Source organism: Salmo trutta, chromosome 15, assembly GCF_901001165.1.
Source record: "Salmo trutta chromosome 15, fSalTru1.1, whole genome shotgun sequence".
NCBI classification, from domain to species: domain Eukaryota; kingdom Metazoa; phylum Chordata; class Actinopteri; order Salmoniformes; family Salmonidae; genus Salmo; species Salmo trutta.
The window spans coordinates 39,624,587-39,645,379 of NC_042971.1; the positions used below are offsets into that span (position 1 = coordinate 39,624,587).

Below are 20,793 nucleotides of genomic sequence, written 5' to 3' on the forward strand. Positions count from 1 at the left end.
TTCTGTCCCAGCGTTATGCCCTGGACCTCAAGCTGCATCCCTGCGCCGCCTTCTCCCATCTTCCTAACGGCACGGAGAGGAATTACGATGTGGGGAATCGTGAGCTTCTCGCGATGAAGATGGCATTGGAGGAGTGGAGGCACTGGTTGGAGGGGGCGGAACACCCTTTCATTGTGTGGACTGATCTCAAGAACCTGGAATATCTCCATACCGCCAAGCGTCCCAGTTCCAGGCAAGCTAGGTGGGTTTAACTTCTCCCTCTCCTACCACCCGGGATCCAAGAATGTCAAACCGGATGCACTTTCACACCGCTATAGCCCCGTGGCTACTCCCTTGGACCCCGAGACTATCCTGGCGGCACTCAGCTGGGGAATAGAGAATCAGGTCTGTGAGGCATAGCGTTCCCAACCAGACCCCGGGGGGAGGGGGCAGATAACCGGATGTTTGTTCCTGACGCTTTCTACCTATCGGTCCTGGAGTGGGCACACTCCCTCAGGCTTGCCTGCAACCCGGGCTCTCGTTGGACCCTGGCCTGTTGTGCGACAACGCTTTTGGTGGCCTACCATGGTCCCCGACGTCTCCGCATTTGTCGCCGCCTGCATGAATAAAACTCCTCTGCAAGCTCTGGCTGGTCTCCTTCAACCGATTCCTGTTCCTCATCGTCCCTGGTCACACACATCCCTGCACTTTGTCACTGGTCTTCCCCTGTCTGATGGCAAACACCGTCATCCTTACAGTAGTGAACTCATCACTGAGTTCCACCGCCTGCACCCCGATCAACCAAGTACGATCCCAGGTAGGGGGGTACCTTACCGTGAAATGCTTACTTACAAGCCCTTAACCATCAATGCAGTTAAGAAAAGAGTTAAGATATTTACTAAATAAACAAAAAGTGGGGAAAAAAGTTACAAAATAACAATAATGAGGCTATATACAGGGGGTACCGGTACTGAGTCAATGTACAGGTTAGTTGAGGTAATTTGTTTGTAAGTAGGGGTAAAGTGAATATGCATAGATAATAAACAGCAGCAGTGTAAAAACAAAGGGGGGTGCTGTCAATGTAAATAGTCCCGGTAATTGAAAATGATACTTTGAAAGAAGTATTGCAGAGCTGGCTACAATTTAAATTTCATCAACCTGAAAAGGTAGAACAAATATTATGGCTGAACTCAAATGTGCTGGTTGATAAAATACCTGTATTTATGGGAAAGATGTTTGAAAAGGGTATTTTGTTCTTAAAATTACATTGTAATGGTAGCGTTATGTCCTTCATGGTGTCATCAGAATTGTACGGGAAGGTCTGCTCAATCCAAGAGTACATCCAATTGGTTACAGCATTACCCCAGGTGGCAGTGGGAGGAGGTAGGGAACTGGTCTGTCTGCCCAATATAAAGGATCAAGACTGTCAGAGGAATAAATATAACATAAATAGGAAAGTATACCAGTTTAATTTGAGGACCAGGATGTTGACAGCTGTGCCATACAGATATCAAAATAGTTGGGAAGAGTTTTTTTATGTACCAATTAGAGGTTGACCGATTTATGAATTTAATGCCGATACCGATTGGAGGACCAAAAAAAGCCGATAAATCGGTATCTGCTTTTTTTGGTATATATTTGTAATAATGACAATTACAACAATACTGAATGAACAATGAACTTATTTTAACTTTTAATATAATACATAAATAATGAAACATGCTCAATTTGGTTTAAATGATGCAAAAACAGTGTTGGAGAAGTAAAAGTGCAATATGTGCCATGTAAAAAAGCTAACGTTTAAGTTCTTTGCTCAGAACATGAGAACATATGAAAGCTCGTGCTTCATTATTCCCAGTTCTTCAATAGTCCCAGTTAAGAAGTTTTAGGGTGTAGTTATTAAAGGAATTATGACACGTCGACTATTTCTCTCTATACGATTTGTATTTCATATACCTTTGACTATTGATTGTTCTAATAGGCACTTTAGTATTGCCAGCCTAATCTCAGGAGTTGATAGGCTAGAAGTCATATACAGCGCTGTGAAGCAAGCATTGCTAAGAGCTGCTGGCAAACGCAGTAAAGTTTGAATGAATGCTTACGAGCCTGCTGCCGCCTACCACCGCTCAGTCAGACTGCTCTATCAAATCATAGACTTAAATACACTGCTCAAAAAAATAAAGAGAACACTTAAACAACACAATGTAACTCCAAGTCAATCACACTTCTGTGAAATCAAACTGTCCACTTAGGAAGCAACACTGATTGACAATACATTTCACATGCTGTTGTGCAAATGGAATAGACAACAGGTGGAAATTATAGGCAATTAGCAAGACACCCCCAATAAAGGAGTGGTTCTGCAGGTGGTGACCACAGACCACTTCTCAGTTCCTATGCTTCCTGGCTGATGTTTTGGTCACTTTTGAATGCTGGCGGTGCTTTCACTCTAGTGGTAGCATGAGCCGGAGTCTACAACCCACACAAGTGGCTCAGGTAGTGCAGCTCATCCAGGATGGCACATCAATACGAGCTGTGGCAAGAAGGTTTGCTGTGTCTGTCAGCGTAGTGTCCAGAGCATGGAGGTGCTACCAGGTGACAGGCCAGTACATCAGGAGACGTGGAGGAGGCCCAGCAGCAGGACCGCTACCTCCGCCTTTGTGCAAGGTGGAGCACTGCCAGCGCCCTGCAAAATGACCTCCAGCAGGCCACAAATGTACATGTGTCTGCTCAAACGGTCAGAAACAGACTCCATGAGGGTGGTATGAGGGCCCGACGTCCACAGGTGGGGGTTGGGCTTACAGCCCAACACCGTGCACGACGTTTGGCATTTGCCAGAGAACACCAAGATTGGCAAATTCGCCACTGGCGCCCTGTGCTCTTCACAGATGAAAGCAGGTTCACACTGAGCACGTGACAGACGTGACAGAGTCTGGAGACGCCGTGGAGAACGTTCTGCTGCCTGCAACATCCTCCAGCATGACCGGTTTGGCGGTGGGTCAGTCATGGTGTGGGGTGGCACTTCTTTGGGGGGCGGCACAGCCCTCCATGTGCTCGCCAGAGGTAGCCTGACTGCCATTAGGTACCGAGATGAGATCCTCGGACCCCTTGTGAGACCATAAGCTGGTGCGGTTGGCCCTGGGTTCCTCCTAATGCAAGACAATGCTAGACCTCATGTGGCTGGAGTGTGTCAGCAGTTCCTGCAAGAGGAAGGCATTGATGCTATGGACTGGCCTGCCTGTTCCCCAGACCTGAATCCAATTGAGCACATCTGGGACATCATGTCTCGCTCCATCCACCAACGCCCCGTTGCACCACAGACTGTCCAGGAGTTGGCGGATGCTTTAGTCCAGGTCTGGGAGGAGATCCTTCAGGAGACCATCCGCCACCTCATCAGGAGCATGCCCAGGCGTTGTAGGGAGGTCATACAGGCACGTGGAGGCCACACACACTACTGAGCCTCATTTTGACTTGTTTTAAGGACATTACATCAAAGTTGGATCAGCCTGTAGTGTGGTTTTCCACTTTTAATTTTGAGTGTGACTCCAAATTCAGACCTCCATGGGTTGATAAATTGGATTTCCATTGATTTATTTTTGTGATTTTGTTGTCAGCACATTCAATTATGTAAAGAAAAAAGTATTTAATAAGATTATTTCATTCATTCAGATCTAGGATGTTATTTTAGTGTTCTCTTTATTTTTTTGAGCAGTGTATAGTAAAACACAGAAATATGAGCCGTTGGTCATTAATATGGTCAAATCCGGAAACTATCATTTCGAAAAAACAAAATGTTTATTATTTCAGTGAAATACGGAACCGTTCCATATTTTATCAAACGGGCGGCAACCCTAAGTCTAAATATTGCTGTTACATTGCACAACCTTCAATGTTATACCAGAACTTTACATAATTATAATAAATTAGTTCAACGAGCCAGGTGGCCCAAACTGTTGCATATACCCTGACTCTGCATGCAATGAACGCAAGAGAAGTGACACAATTTCCCCTGTTAATATTGCCTGCTAACATGAATTTCTTTTAACTAAATATGTAGGTTTGAAAAAATATACTTATGTGTATTGATTTTAAGAAAAGCATTGATGTTTATGGTTAGGTACATTGGTGCAACGATTGTGCTTTTTTCACGAATGCGCTTAAATCATCCCCCGTTTGGCGAAGTAGGCTGTGATTCGATGATAAATTAACAGGCACCACATTGATTATATGCAACACAGGACAAGCTAGTTAAATATCATCAACCATGTGTGGTTAACTAGTGATTATGTGAAGATTGTTTTTTTACAAGGTAAGTTTAATGCTAGCTAGCAACTTACCTTGGCTCCTTGCTGCACCCGCATAACATGTGGTCAGCCTGCCACGCAGTTTCCTAAAATGCAGATTACCGATTGTTATGAAAACTTGAAATCGGCCATGCCGATTAATCGGTCGACCTCTAGCACCAATTCCATGGTACAGGGTGTATGAGTTGATATATAAAACGATGCAAGATTCAAGACTTTGTGCTTTTCAGCTGTTGTTGGGGGCTCGGTAGGGGTTTGTCTAGAAGGGATACAGCTTTTGTCAAAACTTTTCATAGCAGGTTTCGGAGAATTTAAGCAGCAGGTTGGGAGATTTAACGCAGCAGGTTAGGATAATTCGTTTTTTTCCCCACTTTTATTTAACCAGGTAGGCCAGTTGAGAACAAGTTCTCATTTACAACTGCGACCTGGCACTCTACGTTAAGAAACGGGTTCGCTAAAATGCAAGAAAACGACTTTGGACGCCAATTTGACAAAAGTTTTATCCCATCTAGACATGGCCACTCGGCAGAGACTAGTGGAATCAAAGATTATATATTATATTGACAAGATGACCGAATTAACAATTGAAATACATGTTTTCATGAAGGCACGCGAGATCGGGTGGGACCATTCTAGCCAATGAGAGGGCAGATACGCGTGTGAACAACTGGCACAACTATGTAGTTTTTCTCAAAGTGGCCGGAATGCCACGTGCATCCACTTATGGCAGTACATTTGTAATAGTCTAAACATTACGAAACTATTATTCGATCAGGCCTCACGTAATTCGAAAGTCTCATATACAAAAATAATCCTCTCGCTTCGCGTCTTCCTCTCTCGTGGAACTTAATCGCTCTGTCTTGTTTTGTTCTCTGATTGGCTTCTGTGTTTCAAAATGCAAAGTCCCGCGCACTAATGATATGTCATGATTGGCTTATCTTTCTTTCTTTTCTAGTTGGCCGCATCCGGTCTGAATGACGACGCCGCGGATACAAAAAAAGAGAAAGGGAAAAAAGCTAGGAGAATTGCTAGATACGAGAATTGCTAGCTAAGATCAGCGTTAAATATTTTATTCGTTTTTATATTTTGCGAATCCTTTATCAGTTTTGACTACCGATGTTACGTAACTTATGTTAGCTAGCCAACAGAAAGAGATGATAGATATTTGAGAACATTTAGCTGTTTTATTTAGCATTAGCCTAGCTAACTATTATTAGCTAGCTGGCTAGCTACATGCTTAGCTAACTAGCTACCGAGGAAATAGTTAAGACGGCACGCTGTCTAGGTGACTACATATTTCACTCTATTTGTTTTTATCTGTGACTTTTTGTTAATCTTGGTGAGAATGGCAACAACGGCCCTCTACGCGTGTACGAAGTGTAACCAGCGGTATCCGTTCGAAGAACTGTCGCAGGGACAGCAGCTGTGCAAGGTTTGGACTGGAGGTGTGGGTGCTAGCTAGTTGTGGGCGCCTGCTATTTAGTTAACCATTCATATTGCCATATTTTGGGCTAAGTTAACTAACGTTACTGTACTACTACAGACGTATACGTCTTTCACGCGTGTTTAGACTTCTACCAAGATGTGGAATTCTAAGGTCTCTGGCCACATTCAGCCCATATAGCAAGTGATAGATTATGTAACCGCTATATCATTGCAACATGTCTGGAACGCAAATGGCAACCTCGTTAGCTAGATAATATCACACGAAAGACGGGGACGACACAATGTATCCGCGAATTGTTTTCTCACCGAAGTGTCCGCTGGGTGTAACAGACAAAATAATGTCAGATGAACTTGGGTTATTAACAAACGTTATCTATTTTCACATTTCATCGTCCATGACCTGTTCATTTGTCATTAGTTTACACTTCATGCCACTTACTAACAAGTCTATTTTATCATCAATGTAGTCTGTGTCTAACTACCGGCATTTAGAAAATTGAATTCCAGGGGGCTCAATGTAGCATTCCTCCTCGGCCTGTAGCGTAGGCTATGTTCCACAGAAATTCAAAATGGAATGGGCAAAAATCGAGTTAAAATTCCAGGGGCAAATTATTACATTTTATTAAAAGATGTTGCTATTCATGCTGGTGCTTTGTAAATACTTATTTCCCATTGCCATAAGCTCACCACCACACACAGGTTTTCAAGCTTTCTGCCCAGATTGACTAAATAAAAGGTTTGTTGTAAACACTTCCCATTCATGGTAAATAATAATGAACAAATGCCTAACACTAAATAAAGGCATACAAAGGTGTTTTGACAGGTAGGACAAACAACTCATGATTGAGGGTTTATTTATTTCTTAGTGTTATTGCCAATATGATTATTTTTTTAACATGTTTAATTTATATTTTGTCCTTGAAAGAGCTTTATAAACTTTTGACGAGAAATCACTAATGCTTTGTTTCTTGTGTCAACAGGAGTGTCGCATCGCTCATCCCATCGTCAAGTGTACATACTGCAGATCAGAGTTTCAGCAGGAGAGGTAAGGTCTGCTCCAGCACTTTTACTGTGCATGGTATTCTTATTCCATTCTTAAGGCATCACCATGTAATATAGTGAAAACATTGGTTTCAGGACGTTGGTGTGATTTCTCTTTATCCGTTCTTTATTCCAGCAAAACAAACACCATTTGCAAGAAATGTGCCCAGAATGTAAAGCAGTTTGGGACAGTATGTTTGACTTGAATTATCTGTTTATAATTGTACATTATGTACTGATTGACTCAGTTTTGGTTATGCTGGCCAAATTGTCTGAAAAATCAGGTTGAAACGGTCTTCTCTTGTTTCCCACATAGCCCAAACCCTGCCAATACTGTAACATCATTGCTGCTTTCATCGGGACAAAGTGTCAGCGTTGCACCAACTCAGAGAAGAAGTATGGCCCTCCACAGACATGTGAGCAGTGCAAACAACAGTGTGCATTTGACCGCAAGGAGGAGGGCAGGAGAAAGGTAGGCACAGACACCTGCTGCATTGATACCCTGACATGCATGTTGTCCAACACTTGCGTATTCACCATCCTCCACTGTCCTGTGTGTGTTGCGTCAGGTGGATGGGAAACTGCTGTGCTGGCTGTGCACTCTGTCCTACCGACGTGTACTGCAAAAGACCAAGGAGCAGAGGAAAGGCTTCAGCTCCTCCCACTCCAACTCCTCGCTCAACGAGAAGGACCACCACTCCAGACAGCACCATCACCACCATCAGCAAAGACACAGCAGCTCACACAAGTAGGCCCTGGCGCCACAGCCCTCTCCTCTAAATGTTGAGCCTTTACATCCTCTGTAATGCAGGTCTCTGTTCTGTCACAATACTATATATGTATTGTGCTGAACAGGCACTTTTTGGAAGGATGTAGTGGTCTGAGTTTTGATGCGTATGTCAAATATCGGAAGAAACATCTTGGAAAGATGAAATGACAACTTGGTTTTTGTTTGTGTTTTCTTGTCTCTGTGTTGTAGACTCAGTGGGAGCTTAAGTCCAGAGCAGGAGCAGGGAATGTGGAAGCAGAGGTAACTTACCACCTCTTTCTGAATCACATTCCCCAGTGTTTTGACTTATGACAAGCCCATTTGCTTAGTTATGCAATGTATATTAACTATGGGGCGATCTGGGACGAGTTCTGTTTTTTATGGAGCCTCGGTGGCTAAAGTTGTGTGTTGGTTCTCCCTTCAGCCATAAATCGTCTTCGATCCAGAAGGAGACCCCAAAGAAGAAACCAAAACTGGAGATGAAGCCATCCAACGGGGACAGGTACGAGAGGAGTTTCAATCACATGTAAGGAGTTACAAACTGGTTCTAACTTTTTGAATGAAACAGGGCTGAACATCCAGTATGTTCCTGACACTTATTTTTGGCCTTCTTGGTTCTAACACACATCTGTGATGGTTGCCATCAAGGTGTTGTTGGAGCAGGTAAAGTTGGTCAGTGTAAAAAAGATCTCCAAACAGGTATTTTCCTTTTTCTGCCACCCTAACTTGTTTCTTCCCTGCCCTCTCTGCAGTAGTTCAATCACCCAATCTATGGATTCTGGAGGAACGGACAACTTCATTCTGATCAGCCAGCTGAAAGAGGAAGTGATGTCATTAAAGAGAATGCTTCAGCAGAGGGATCAGACAATGCTGGAGAAGGACCGAAAGGTACACGCCTAACTAATATATATCTCTAAACCTATTAATTCCATGGTTTTTCTTTTCTTTTTACTATTTTCTACTTTATTGAATAATAGTGAAGACATCAACTATGAAATAACACTCATGGAATCAGGTAGTAACCAAAGTGTTAAACAAATCCAAATATATTTGAGATTCTTCAAAGTAGCTACCCTCTGCCTTGATGACAGCTTTGCATTATCTCAACCAGCTTCATGAGGTAGTCACATGGAATCCATTTCAATTAACAGGTGTGCCTTATTAAAAGTTAATTTGTGGAATTCCTTTCCTTAATGCGTTTGAGACAATAGTTGTCTTGTGACAAGGTAGGGTTGGTATACAGAAGATAGCCCGATTTGGTAAAAGACCAAGTCCATATTATGGCAAGAACAGCTCAAATAAGTGAAGTCATATATATATATATATATATATATTATATCATTACTTTAAGACATGAAGGTCATTCAATCTGAAAAATTAAGAACTTTGACAGTTTCTTCAAGTGCAGTCGCAAAAACCATCAAGCGCTATGATGAAACTGGCTCTCAGGAAAGGAAGATCCGCCACAGGAAAGGAAGATCCGGAGTTACCTCTGCTGCAGAGGATAAATTCATTAGTTACCAGCCTCAGAAATTGCAGCCCTAATAAATGCTTCACTGAGTTCAAGTAACAGACACATCTCAACATCAACTGTTAAGAGCAGACTGTGTGAATCAGGCCTTCATGGCTGAATTGCTGCAAAGAAACCACTACTAAAGGATACCAATAATAAGAGGAGACTTGCTTGGGCCAAGAAACACGAACAATGGACATTAGAGTGGTGGAAATCGTGTCCTTTGGTTTGATGAGTCCAAATTTGAGATTTTTGATTCCAACTGCCGTGTCTTTTGAGACGCAGAGTAGGTGAACGGATGATCTCCGCATGTGTGGTTCCCACTGTAAAGTGTGGGGGTGCCCTGCTGGTGACACGGTCTGTGATTTATTTAGAATTCAAGGCACACTTAACCAGCATGGCTACCACAGCATTCTTCAGCGATAAGCCGTCCCATCTGGTTTGGGCTTAGTAGGACTATAATTGGTTTTTCAACAGGACAATGACCCAACACACCTCCAGGCTGTGTAAGGGCTTTTTTATCAAGAAGGAGAGTGATGGAATTCTGCATCAAATGACCTGGCCTCCACAATCACCTGACCTCAACCCAATTGGGATGAGTTGGGCTGCAGAGCGACAGAAAAGCAGCCAACAAGTGCTCAGCATATGTGGAAACTCCTTCAAGACTGTTGGAAAAGCATTCCAGGTGAAGCTGGTTGAGAGAATGCCAAGAGTGTGCAAAGCTGTCAAGGCAAAGGGTGGCTACTTTGAGGAATCTCAAATGTAAAATATATTTTTGATTTAACACTGAGTTCTACATGATTCCATATGTGTTATTTCATAGTTGATGTCTTTACTATTATACAACAATGTAGAAAATAGTAAAACTAAAGAATAATTTGAATGAGTAGGTGTCCAAAGTTTTGACTGGTACTCATACACACTTCTAAACTGTTTTGTGAAATATGACTTGGTCATGTTGTATTCATTAGATTGTCTGCCTCTTTTTTTGTGTGTGTGTACTTCTAGCTCACAGAGCTCAAGGCAGACTTCCAGTACCAGGAATCCAACATGAGGGTGAAGATGAACAACATGGAGAAGGCGCACAAGGAGTCCATGGAACAGCAACAGGTGTACTAAAAGTTTCCATGCATACCTTTACAAGAAAAAAACCTGACATCTTGTGAGCCATTGGCTACATTTACACAGTTGGCCTAATTCAGATCTTTTGCCCAATTATTGGGAAATGGGTTGATCTATTAGTGGAATAAGATCAGAATTGGGCTGTCTGTGTAAACGCAGCCATTGAGACAAGTTCCAACCCAATATGATGACCTGTAGCCCCTCAAGTACATTGGATTCAAACAACCTTCCTTAGAATGAGGCACAGTAGGATGTAATAAAAAACACTACTAGCTTGTGCGGTAAATGCTTTCATTAAACCTAGATGGTTACATACTCACTACTTTTCTTTTACTACAGGCCAAAAATCGGGAGCTGCTAAAACAAGTGGCCGCACTCTCAAAGGGCAAGAAGTTTGACAGAACAGGGAGTTCACTGCTGTTACCGTAACGACAAGCCCACATAACCACAGCTCGGAGGGGCTTTGTTGTTTTAACACTGTGAAAGGCTGATGCCATTCTACCTTTCCCCTCTCCTTTCTGTTTTCTCAATTTTGATCCTTTTCAGTTTTCTTAATTGGAAAACCTGGTGACCATGCTGTACATGGAAATCAATTTTCATGTTGACGTGACAATAAGAATGCGTCCTCCAAATTTCATGTTTTAACCCTGAGTATTTTTTTTATACTTTTTTTTAATCTGACTGTGGATGGAGGGAGGAGAGCGCCTCGTTAACACTGCCTGGGTCCAGCAGCATGATTTGCGCAAGGTGGAAAAGATTGTCAACATCACAGAACCAAGTAGATTTTTATAGATGTCAAGCAATTTTATTTATTCAATTGTCTTTCTTAGTGTTTTCTCACCACATACTCCGAGCATTTCCCAGGTTTGGGGGATTTTTGTCTTCAGCAACTTTCTCGTAACATATTAGTTATATTTTTCTAATTGGATGTAATTATGGAATAGGTTCTCTCCTCATTGGAGAACCTTCTCAACTTACTATGTATGCAAATGTTAAAATGGTGTCCGACCACAGCGTTGCTGGCCAGCAGCGGCGACTTCTCTCGGCGTTAAAGTCCAAAAACCATGAACTCTTTGAGAGATTTTTAAACCTTGTTATTTAGAGACACCTCCCAGCTGCCCTCTTTCTCACTGTGACAGCTGTAGTGCTTTGCTGTTTCTCTGTAGTGGAACGATTGTAATACTGCATGACTTAGTGCCATATACAGGTTGGCATTGTGGTCTCATGTACTTTTAGACTTTTGTCCTTTTTTTATCACATGTAAAGGTATTACAGGGGTCAGCCTATGTATTTAAAATGTGTAACTTGTATCGGTTTTAGTGAGTGTGTAAGGCTGGTTAATTATATAAATACATATGTAGAATATGGTTTTTAAAGGAACACAACTTTCACTTTACAGCTCTGGACCAAACTGGTTTCATACTGTGGCGTACAGATCACTTTTGTACTTTTTTTCCAAACCCAATGTTTAAAAAATTAAATCTGGTTAAACATGTTTTGTTTTTTATTTGTTGCATTATCTCAGCAAGGAGTGGCTCTCGACTATTGTGCCCTGTAGCATTCCTTCATGATACTGTCAGACCCGCACAAACACCACCATATCGTGCCTGTATGTTTTCCTCTTCCACCAGAGCTGGTGTACGTGTCAAATGATATTCAAGGTTTGACCACCAGGTGGCACTTGTTTGCTTTATTCTATAAAATCTGACATGCTGATTCAGACATTGCTCTACATACCATGGGTGCATTGGACAGTCGACTTTAAAGGTGAGTTCAGACTGATTGATTGACAAATTAGCTTGCATCAAAAATAACTACTCAATATTAATTATTGATCAGTCAGTCTCACAATTTACTAGGGCTGGGAATTGCCAGGGACCTCACGAAATGTTATCACGATACTAAAGTCCCGATATGATAGGCTAATGTATTGTGATTGGATACTAATTTTATTACTACTTGATGTTCCAAACAATTGCTCAGAATTTGTCTGATGCAGAGAGACATGAGAATGAGTTTGGATCAGTCATGGGGAAAGAAAGCGCTGAAAACAAATTGGTTCTTTATAAAGAAGAGAGAACATAAAGAATATCCTGATATGTAACTGGACATTTTTCACCCATCACTACAATTTACCCATGATCACAGTTTAGATGGTCTGGAACTAATCTAATATTACCTGAGGATTTTCCAAAGAGAACCATAGAGAATTCTTTATACCTGTCCAATTGTGGCATCTGAGGTGAAGGGCAGTGCCAGTGAGGCCATCTCCATTTTGAAGTAGTCAATTTTCTTCTAATAGTTCTGAGTTGGCAAACAAACTGAAAGGGTGCACACTGCCACCTGGAGTGTGTTGTTTGAACAGATATAAAGGATGTTGATTTACTGCAACCTGCAGTTATAAAATGTTTGCTCATGAGCTAAATTCATTGGCTGATGACCTGGATGGAATTATATGATGCTCCCTTAACCCATAGGAAGTCCCACCCAGTTGACTATTTCAAAATGGCGAATATCCTCAATGGCGCTGCGCATGCTAAAACTTTTGGGCACTAAAGTCCTCTTTCACCTTTTAGATTTGTTTTGTCTTAACCCTACAAGAGGGGCCTTTTCTCAATTATATTTGCACAACTCCTGCGTCCTGTCTCCTCCGTCCTCTCTTGCCTCTTGAAAAAGGTCAAAGATAATCGAGGCGAATGAACGTAGACGAAAATGCGCTTGTGAGAAGCTCCTTCACTTGCGAGTCATCAGGCAAATTACATTTTACAGGGGTGGTTCCCAAAATAAATGTGTAAAGTGATAAAAACGAATTAAGGTAGGTAGGCATATCGTTTTTAAATGTCCGCATGCTTTTCTCCTTCGAAAACAAGTTCTCATTTACAACTGCGACCTGGCCAAGATAAAGCAAAGCAGTTTGACACATATAACAACACAGAGTTACACATGGAGTAAAACAAACATACAGTCAATAATACAGTAGAAAAACAAGTCTATATACAATGTGAGCAAATGAGGTGAGATAAGGGAGGTAAAGGCAATAAATAGGCCATGATGGCGAAGTAAATACAATATAGCAATTAAAACAATGGAATGGTAGATTTGACAGTAGATGAGTGTGCAAAGTAGAAATACTGGGGTGCAAAGGAGCAAAATAAATAAATACAGTAGGGGAAGAGGTAGTTGTTTGGCCTATTTATAGATGGGCTATGTACAGGTGCAGTGATCTGTGAGCTGCTCTGACAGCTGGTGCTTAAAACTAGTGAGGGAGATAAGTGTTTCCAGTTTCAGTGATTTTTGTAGTTCGTTCCAGTCATTGGCAGCAGAGAACTGGAAGGAGAGGCGGCCAAAGGAGGAATTGGCTTTGGGGGTGACAAGTGAGATATACCTGCTGGAACGCATGCTACGGGTGGGTGCAGCTATGGTGACCAGCGAGCAGAGATAAGGCGGGACTTTACCTAGCAGGGTCTTGTAGATGACCTGGAGCCAGTGGGTTTGGCGACGAATATGAAGCGAGAGCCAGCCAACAAGAGCGTACAGATCGCAGTGGTGGGTAGTATATGGGGCTTTGGTGACAAAACGGATGGCACTGTGATAGACTGCATCCAATTTGTTGAGTAGGGTGTTGGAGGCTATTTTGTAAATGACATCGCCAAAGTCGAGGATAGGTAAGATGGTCAGTTTTACGAGGGTATGTTTGGCAGCATGAGTGAAGGATGCTTTGTTGCGAAATAGGAAGCCAATTCTAGATTTAACTTTGGATTGGAGATGTTTTATGTGAGTCTGGAAGGAGAGTTTACAATCTAACCAGACACCTAGGTATTTGTAGTTGTCCACATATTCTAAGTCAGAACCGTCCAGAGTAGTGATGCTGAATGGGCGGGCAGGTGCAGGCTGCAGCGATCAGTTGAAGAGCATGCATTTAGTTTTACTTGTATTTAAGAGCAGTTGGAGGCCACGGAAGGAGAGTTGTATGGCATTGAAGCTCGTCTGGAGGGTTGTTAACACAGTGTCCAAAGAAGGGCCAGAAGTATACAGAATGGTGTCGTCTGCGTAGAGGTGGATCAGAGACTCACCAGCAGCGAGAGCGACATCATTGATATATACAGAGAAAAGTGTTGGCCCAAGAATTGAACCCTGTGGCAACCCCATAGAGACTGCCAGAGGCCCGGACAACAGGCCCTCAGATTTGACACACTGAACTCTGTCGGAGAAGTAGTTGGTGAACCAGTCGAGGCAATCATTTGAGAAACCAAGGCTGTTGAGTCTGCCGATGAGGATGTGGTGATTGACAGAGTCGAAAGCCTTGGCCAGGTCAATGAATACGGCTGCACAGTACTGTTTCTTATCGATGGCGGTTAAGATATCGTTTAGGACCTTGAGCGTGGCTGAGGTGCACCCATGACCAGCTCTGAAACCAGATTGCATAGCGGAGAAGGTACGGTGGGATTCGAAATGGTCGGTGATCTGTTTGTTAACTTGGCTTTCGAAGACCTTAGAAAGGCAGGGTAGGATAGATATAGGTCTGTAGCAGTTTGGGTCAAGAGTGTCCCCCCTTTGAAGAGTGGGATGACCGCAGCTGCTTTCCAATCTTTGGGAATCTCAGACGACATGAGAGGTTGAACAGGCTAGTAATAGGGGTTGCAACAATTTCGGCAGATCATTTTAGAAAGAAAGGGTCCAGATTGTCTGGCCCGGCTAATTTGTGGGGGTCCAGATTTTGCAGCTCTTTCAGAACATTAGCTGACTGGATTTGGGAGAAGGAGAAAAGGGGAAGGCTTGGGCGAGTTGCTGTGGGGGGTGCAGTGCTGTTGACCGGGGTAGGGGTGGCCAGGTGGAAAGCATGGCCAGCCGTAGAAAAATGCTTATTGAAATTCTCAATTATAGTGGTGACAGAGTTTTCTATCCTCAGTGCAGTGGGCAGCTGGGAGGAGGTGCTCTTATTCTCCAAGGACTTTACAGTGTCCCAGAACTTTTTTTGAGTTTGTGTTGCAGGAAGCAAATTTCTGCTTGAAAAAGCTAACCTTGGCTTTTCTAACTGCCTGTGTATATTGGTTTCTAACTTCCCTAAAAAGTTGCATTTCACGGGGGCTGTTCGATGCTAATGCAGAACGCCACAGGATGTTTTTGTGTTGGTTAAGGGCAGTCAGGTCTGGAATGAACCAAGGCCTATATCTGTTCCTGGTTCTACATTTCTTGAATGGGGCATGCTTATTTAAGATGGTGAGGAAGGCATTTAAAAAAAATAACCAAGCATCCTCTACTGACTGGATGAGGTCGATATCCTTCCAGGATACCCGGGCCAGATCGATTAGAAAGGCCTGCTCGCTGAAGTGTTTCAGGGAGCGTTTGATAGTGATGAGTGGAGGTCGTTTGACCGCTGACCCATTACGGATGCAGGCAATGAGGCAGTGATTGCTGAGATCTTGGTTGAAAACAGCAGAGGTGTATTTAGAGGGCAAGTTGGTTAGGATGATATCTATGAGGGTGCCCGTGTTTATGGCATTGGGGTTGTACCTGGTAGGTTCATTGATAATTTGTGTGAGATTGAGGGCATCAAGCTTAGATTGTAGGATGGCCGGGGTGTTAAGTATGTCACAGTTTAGGTCACCTAGCAGCACGAGCTCTGAAGATAGATGGGGCGCAATCAGTTCACATATGGTATCCAGAGCACAGCTGGGGGCAGAGGGTGCTCTATAGCAGGTGGCAACGGTGAGAGACTTGTTTTTAGAGAGGTGGATTTTTAAAAGTAGAAATTGTTTGGGTGCAGACCTGGATAGTAGGACAGAACATTTTAGTCATTTAGCAGACGCTCTCATCCAGAGCGATTTACAGTAGTGAATGCATACATTTCATACATTTGTTTCCGTACTGGTCCCCCGTGGGAATCGAACCCACAACCCTGGCATTGCAAACACCATGCTCTACCAACTGAGCCACACGGGACTACGGCTTATTTGTCTGTACACTATACTATACTGCAGGCTATCTCTGCAGTAGATTGCAACACCGCCTCCTTTGGCAGTTCTATCTTGTCTGTAAATGTTGTAGTTAGGGATGGAGATTTCAGAGTTATTGGTGGTCTTCCTAAGCCAGGATTCAGACACGGCTAAGACATCCGGGTTGGCAGAGTGTGCTAAAGCAGTGAATAGAACAAACTTAGGGAGGAGACTTCTAATGTTAACATGCATGAAACCAAGGCTTTTACGATTGCAGAAGTCATCAAAAGAGAGCGCCTAGGGAATAGGAGTGGAGCTAGGCCCTGCAGGGCCTGGATTCACCTCTACATCGCCAGAGGAACAGAGGAGGAGTAGGATAAGGGTACGGCTAAAAGCCATGAGAATTGGACGTCTAGGATGTCCGGAACAGAGAGTAAAAGAAGCAGGTTTCTGGGTGCGATAAAATAGATTCAAGGTATAGTGTACAGACAAAGGTATGGTAGGATGTGAATACAGTGGAGGTAAACCTAGGCATTGAGTGATGATGAAAGAGATATTGTCTCTAGAAACATCATTGAAACCAGGTGATGTCATCGCATGTGTGGGTGGTGGAACTGAAGGGTTGGATAAGGTATAATGAGCAGGGCTAGAGGCTCTACAGTGAAATAAGCCAATAAACACTAACCAGAACAGCAATGGACAAGGCATATTGACATTAAGGAGAGGCATGCTTAGCCGAGTGAACATAAGGGTCCAGTGAGTAGTGAGGTTGGTTGGGGTCACGGCGATTCAGACAGCTAGCCGAGCCATGGATAGCAAGCTAGCAGAAGATGGAGGTCTGTTATTAGCCACCCCATGCGTTTCCGTCGGTAGATTAGTGGGTTCCGTGTGGTAGAGGGGACCAATCCAAATGTCAAAATAGTTATAGTTATAGTGGCCCAAAAAGATTGTTCGATAGACCTGTGCAGATAGCAGCCAATTTAGCTAGTTGTGATAAACATTTTATAGATAAAAGGATAAAAAGAATATTGTTTTTTAAATACATGTATGCATTTTCCTCCGTGTAAACAACAGCTGATTCAAAGGGGGTGTGGCGCATCTCAAAACTCTTCCGCGAAGGACTCAGGTAGGATACTCTTGTGCTTCCTCAGCGGAAGGAGGCTGTCAAGGAGGCGAGGACACTCCTCCGTTTGCCAACAAACTAACTGATATTCTCCTCAACCACTTATAGGTTTCCTGGTCACAGAGGAGAGAGGACGAAGGAGTCAACGAGAGGACGGTCTTTTTCTCAAGTAAAAATCTCCCTTAGACTTGTGATTTCCATCAAACAAGTTAAGTGAGTGCAGAGAGAAGGTGCCCAACATTGAAGGCCTGTCATCCCATGTCACTTTGTTTAGAAACAAGTTTTCTTTATTCTATTTACATATGTTATCTGCTAGTCATTCAAAATGGTATGCACAAACAGCAAACACATTGCAGTCTATGGATCAGGTAGTTCAGCCCTGTAGAAGGACATAGGCTTCAGAAGGGTCAGCTGGGCTGAAGTTAGGGTCAACAGTCCAGAATGTGGGTCAATGCAGGTATGAATGTGGATCAATGCATTGGGGTCTACACTCGGGTCCTCTTGACTGAGGCAGTATTATCTATATGGATGGTTATCTTTTCTCCTCCCCTCTTTCCTGCTCTCCCTATCAGAATTTATTGGTGATGTCAATGATACATTCTGCGATGAAGATTATAACGTCATGTCAGTACATTGAAAGGGTTTTTAGGAGATCAGATTAACCTTTTCCTATCTATGTCTTGGGCATCTTTTTACATTTTGGTTTTACAGTAACTGTCCAGTGTTTTCATATTTCTATGAAATACTTTTCCTTACTATTTTTTTTAAATTAAGTATGTTAAAAAGCAGATTTTCTGTGTTGGAATGGTGTGGGCCTACCCCAACAACAGAATGGTCTATATTATTAATATTAATGTAGACCGCTGATTGGCCAGCTCAGCTAATGAGGCAGGATGAATTCTCTTTTAGGAAATAGCAAACATTTTTTAAACTTCTGTTTGAGATTCAAGTTTGAGGTGGGGATTTTGAAGTGTTTTTTTTCTCCAAATTATGCTTTGGCCACAAATACGAATATGACTAGTCAACAGCATTATTTGGGCATGAGTTAACAGAATATTAACTTTTAAAAAGGATATTTTCACAGTTACTTTAAAAGTTACATTTTATGTAAAGTAGGTGTAACCTACACCCAATTTATGTGGCCCCACATTTATGGTTTTAGATTCTGTTTTATTATGCCCTTTACAATTTACGAAATCTGCCGGTTTCATTTTGCACTATTACAATGGTTCTTATGGAATTTACTGTTGATCATACACTATGTTGTCCTTCAGCCTTCCAATAATGTAAGGATAATACAATTATTACTGGCAAGGAATTCATATAATCAGGTTGACAAAAGCCATAAAGTTAACACAGCCTTAATAAGAGAAACAGCAGGTGAACGTCCAAGTTTAATCTGCTCAAACTCATGCAGAGAAGAGAGAACAGCAATACGTATTCACAGAGCTCTGACAGAAAGAAAGGCACTCTGGATCTCTTCACAAAACAGGAAGTGAATACTTCTGCCAAGAAAACCTGAATCAGACCAAAATATTTTTGTATATTCACAAGAACCACATTACATAAGTCTCAACAATAATGAGACTTAAAACTTTATGAACAAAGGCACACAATAAAGCTTTGTTATTCATTGTGTGAACTGAATTGTGGCCAGGCATTGAACCTTGATTGCTGAGATATGAAATAGGAGTTGTTTATGAATTTGATTGTTATACTGCGATGTGTTGTAATGCATAATAAAGTCATCCTCACACAGAATCTGATATCCAATCAGAAGCCACTGGCTCCTGCCAGCTATCAATCTGAACTTCCTCTGTGTCACTGTCCAGCAATGGAAACAAAATATTTTATTGCTTTGAAAAGTTCTCAGTTGTTAGGTATGCTCACTGTACGGTGCATACATATCTGTGGGGCAGACTGTAATATACATAAACACAAATTGCAATATAGCCAAGCCATTTCCGCATAACCTCCTAACCACCTAGCTAACAGGGTCTGGAAATCAGTCTATAACTGTAGCCACAGCCAGTGATCTGGGCCTGGGTTTCCCAGTGAGCTCAGACAGGCTTCATTGTGTTGGAGGACCTTGTGTTATGATATGATTTATTATTTTGTTGCTGCCAGTGGGACTGAGTGTTGTGTAAACCAGACCATTGAGGGTCAGGTAGTGCAATGCCTTATGTCAGAGTTTAGAGTTTGAAAGTAAACCAGCTACAAAGGAACGGGAAGAAAGGTGCACAGTCAATACCTATCAATACCTATTGGAACCAAAATGAGAAGCATATGTGTCCTGTAGTAGGGACAGGTTTAAAGAAGGACACAAACTACCCACTGGGTACAGAAGTCACTTCACGGTATAGCTTTGATATACATTTGGTTGAGTTGTCAACTAACGTGAATTCAACGAGAAATCAACAAAATAATTCACTGTGTCATTGGATTTATGTTCAAATTTAGGGGAAAAAAACACAATGCCCTTATGTTAATGACTTTTTACAAATCCAATCAGTTTTGCATGTTGATTCAACGTCATCACAGATTATTTTGGTTGAAATGTCGTGGAAAAAAACATTGATTCAACCAGATTTTGTCCAGTGGGTAGCTTCAGTGCCACGGAGAGATTATAATGTATGCTACACACAGCAGCACTGACCAAATAGAGGGGTTACAGTTCATTCGGAAAGTATTCAGACCCCTTGACTTTTTCCACATTTTGTTACATTACAGCCTTATTCTAAAATGGATTACATACACAATATTTACACACAATAATCCCATAATGACAAAGCCAAAACAGGTTTTTAGAAATGTTTGCTAATGTGTAAAAAAATGGAAATACCTTATTTACATAAGTATTCAGGCCCTTTACTATGAGACTTGAAATTTTGCTCAGGTGCATCCTGTTTCTATTTATGATACTTGAGGTGTTTCTACAACTTGATTGGAGTCCACCTGTGGTAAATTCAATTGATTGGACATGATTTGGAAAGGCTCAGACCAGTCTATACAAAGGCCCCACAGTTGACAGTGCATGTCAGAGCAAAAACCAAGCCATGAGGTCGAAGGAATTATCCATAGAGCTCCGAGACAGGAGCAGAGATCTGGGGAAGGGTACCAAGACATGTCTTCAGCATTGAAGGTCCCCAAGGACACAGTGGCCTACATCAAGTTTGGAACCACCAAGACTCTTCCTAGAGCTGACCACCCAGCCAAACTTAGCAATCAGGGGAGAAGGGCCTTGGTCATGGAGGTGACCAAGAACCTGATGGTCACTGACAGAGCTCCAGAGTTCGTCTGTGGAGATGGGAGAACTTTCCAGAAGGACAACCATCTCTGCAGCACTTCACCAATCAGGCCAGACTGAAGCCACTCCTCAGTAAAAGGCACATGACAGCCTGTTTGGAGTTTGCCAAAAGGCACCTAAAGGACTCAGACCATGAGAAACAAGATTCTCTGGTCTGATGAAACCAAGATTGAACTCTTTGGCCTGAATGCCAAGCATCGCATCTGGAGGAAACCTGGCACCATCTGTACGGTGAAGCATGGTGGTGGCAGGA

The 20,793-nt window shown here is 42.5% G+C and overlaps 1 protein-coding gene across 2 annotated transcripts; it reads left to right on the forward strand.

Annotated features, from left to right (window-relative positions):
* Window positions 1–5,245: 5,245 nt before the first annotated feature.
* LOC115149006 (protein FAM76B) lies at window positions 5,246–11,669 on the forward strand. Of its 2 annotated transcripts, none has more exons than XM_029691441.1 (10): window positions 5,246–5,715; window positions 6,710–6,774; window positions 6,907–6,961; window positions 7,087–7,242; window positions 7,340–7,518; window positions 7,750–7,800; window positions 7,964–8,065; window positions 8,292–8,427; window positions 10,061–10,162; window positions 10,514–11,669. In XM_029691441.1, the coding sequence occupies exons 1-10, from the start codon at window positions 5,629–5,631 to the stop codon at window positions 10,601–10,603; spliced, it is 1,023 nt and encodes a 340-aa protein (XP_029547301.1). In that variant the 5' UTR covers window positions 5,246–5,628; the 3' UTR covers window positions 10,604–11,669. The 2 variants fall into 2 exon arrangements, with proteins under 2 accessions (XP_029547301.1, XP_029547302.1); XM_029691442.1 differs by having other exon boundaries at window positions 7,964–8,041.
* Window positions 11,670–20,793: the final 9,124 nt, after the last annotated feature.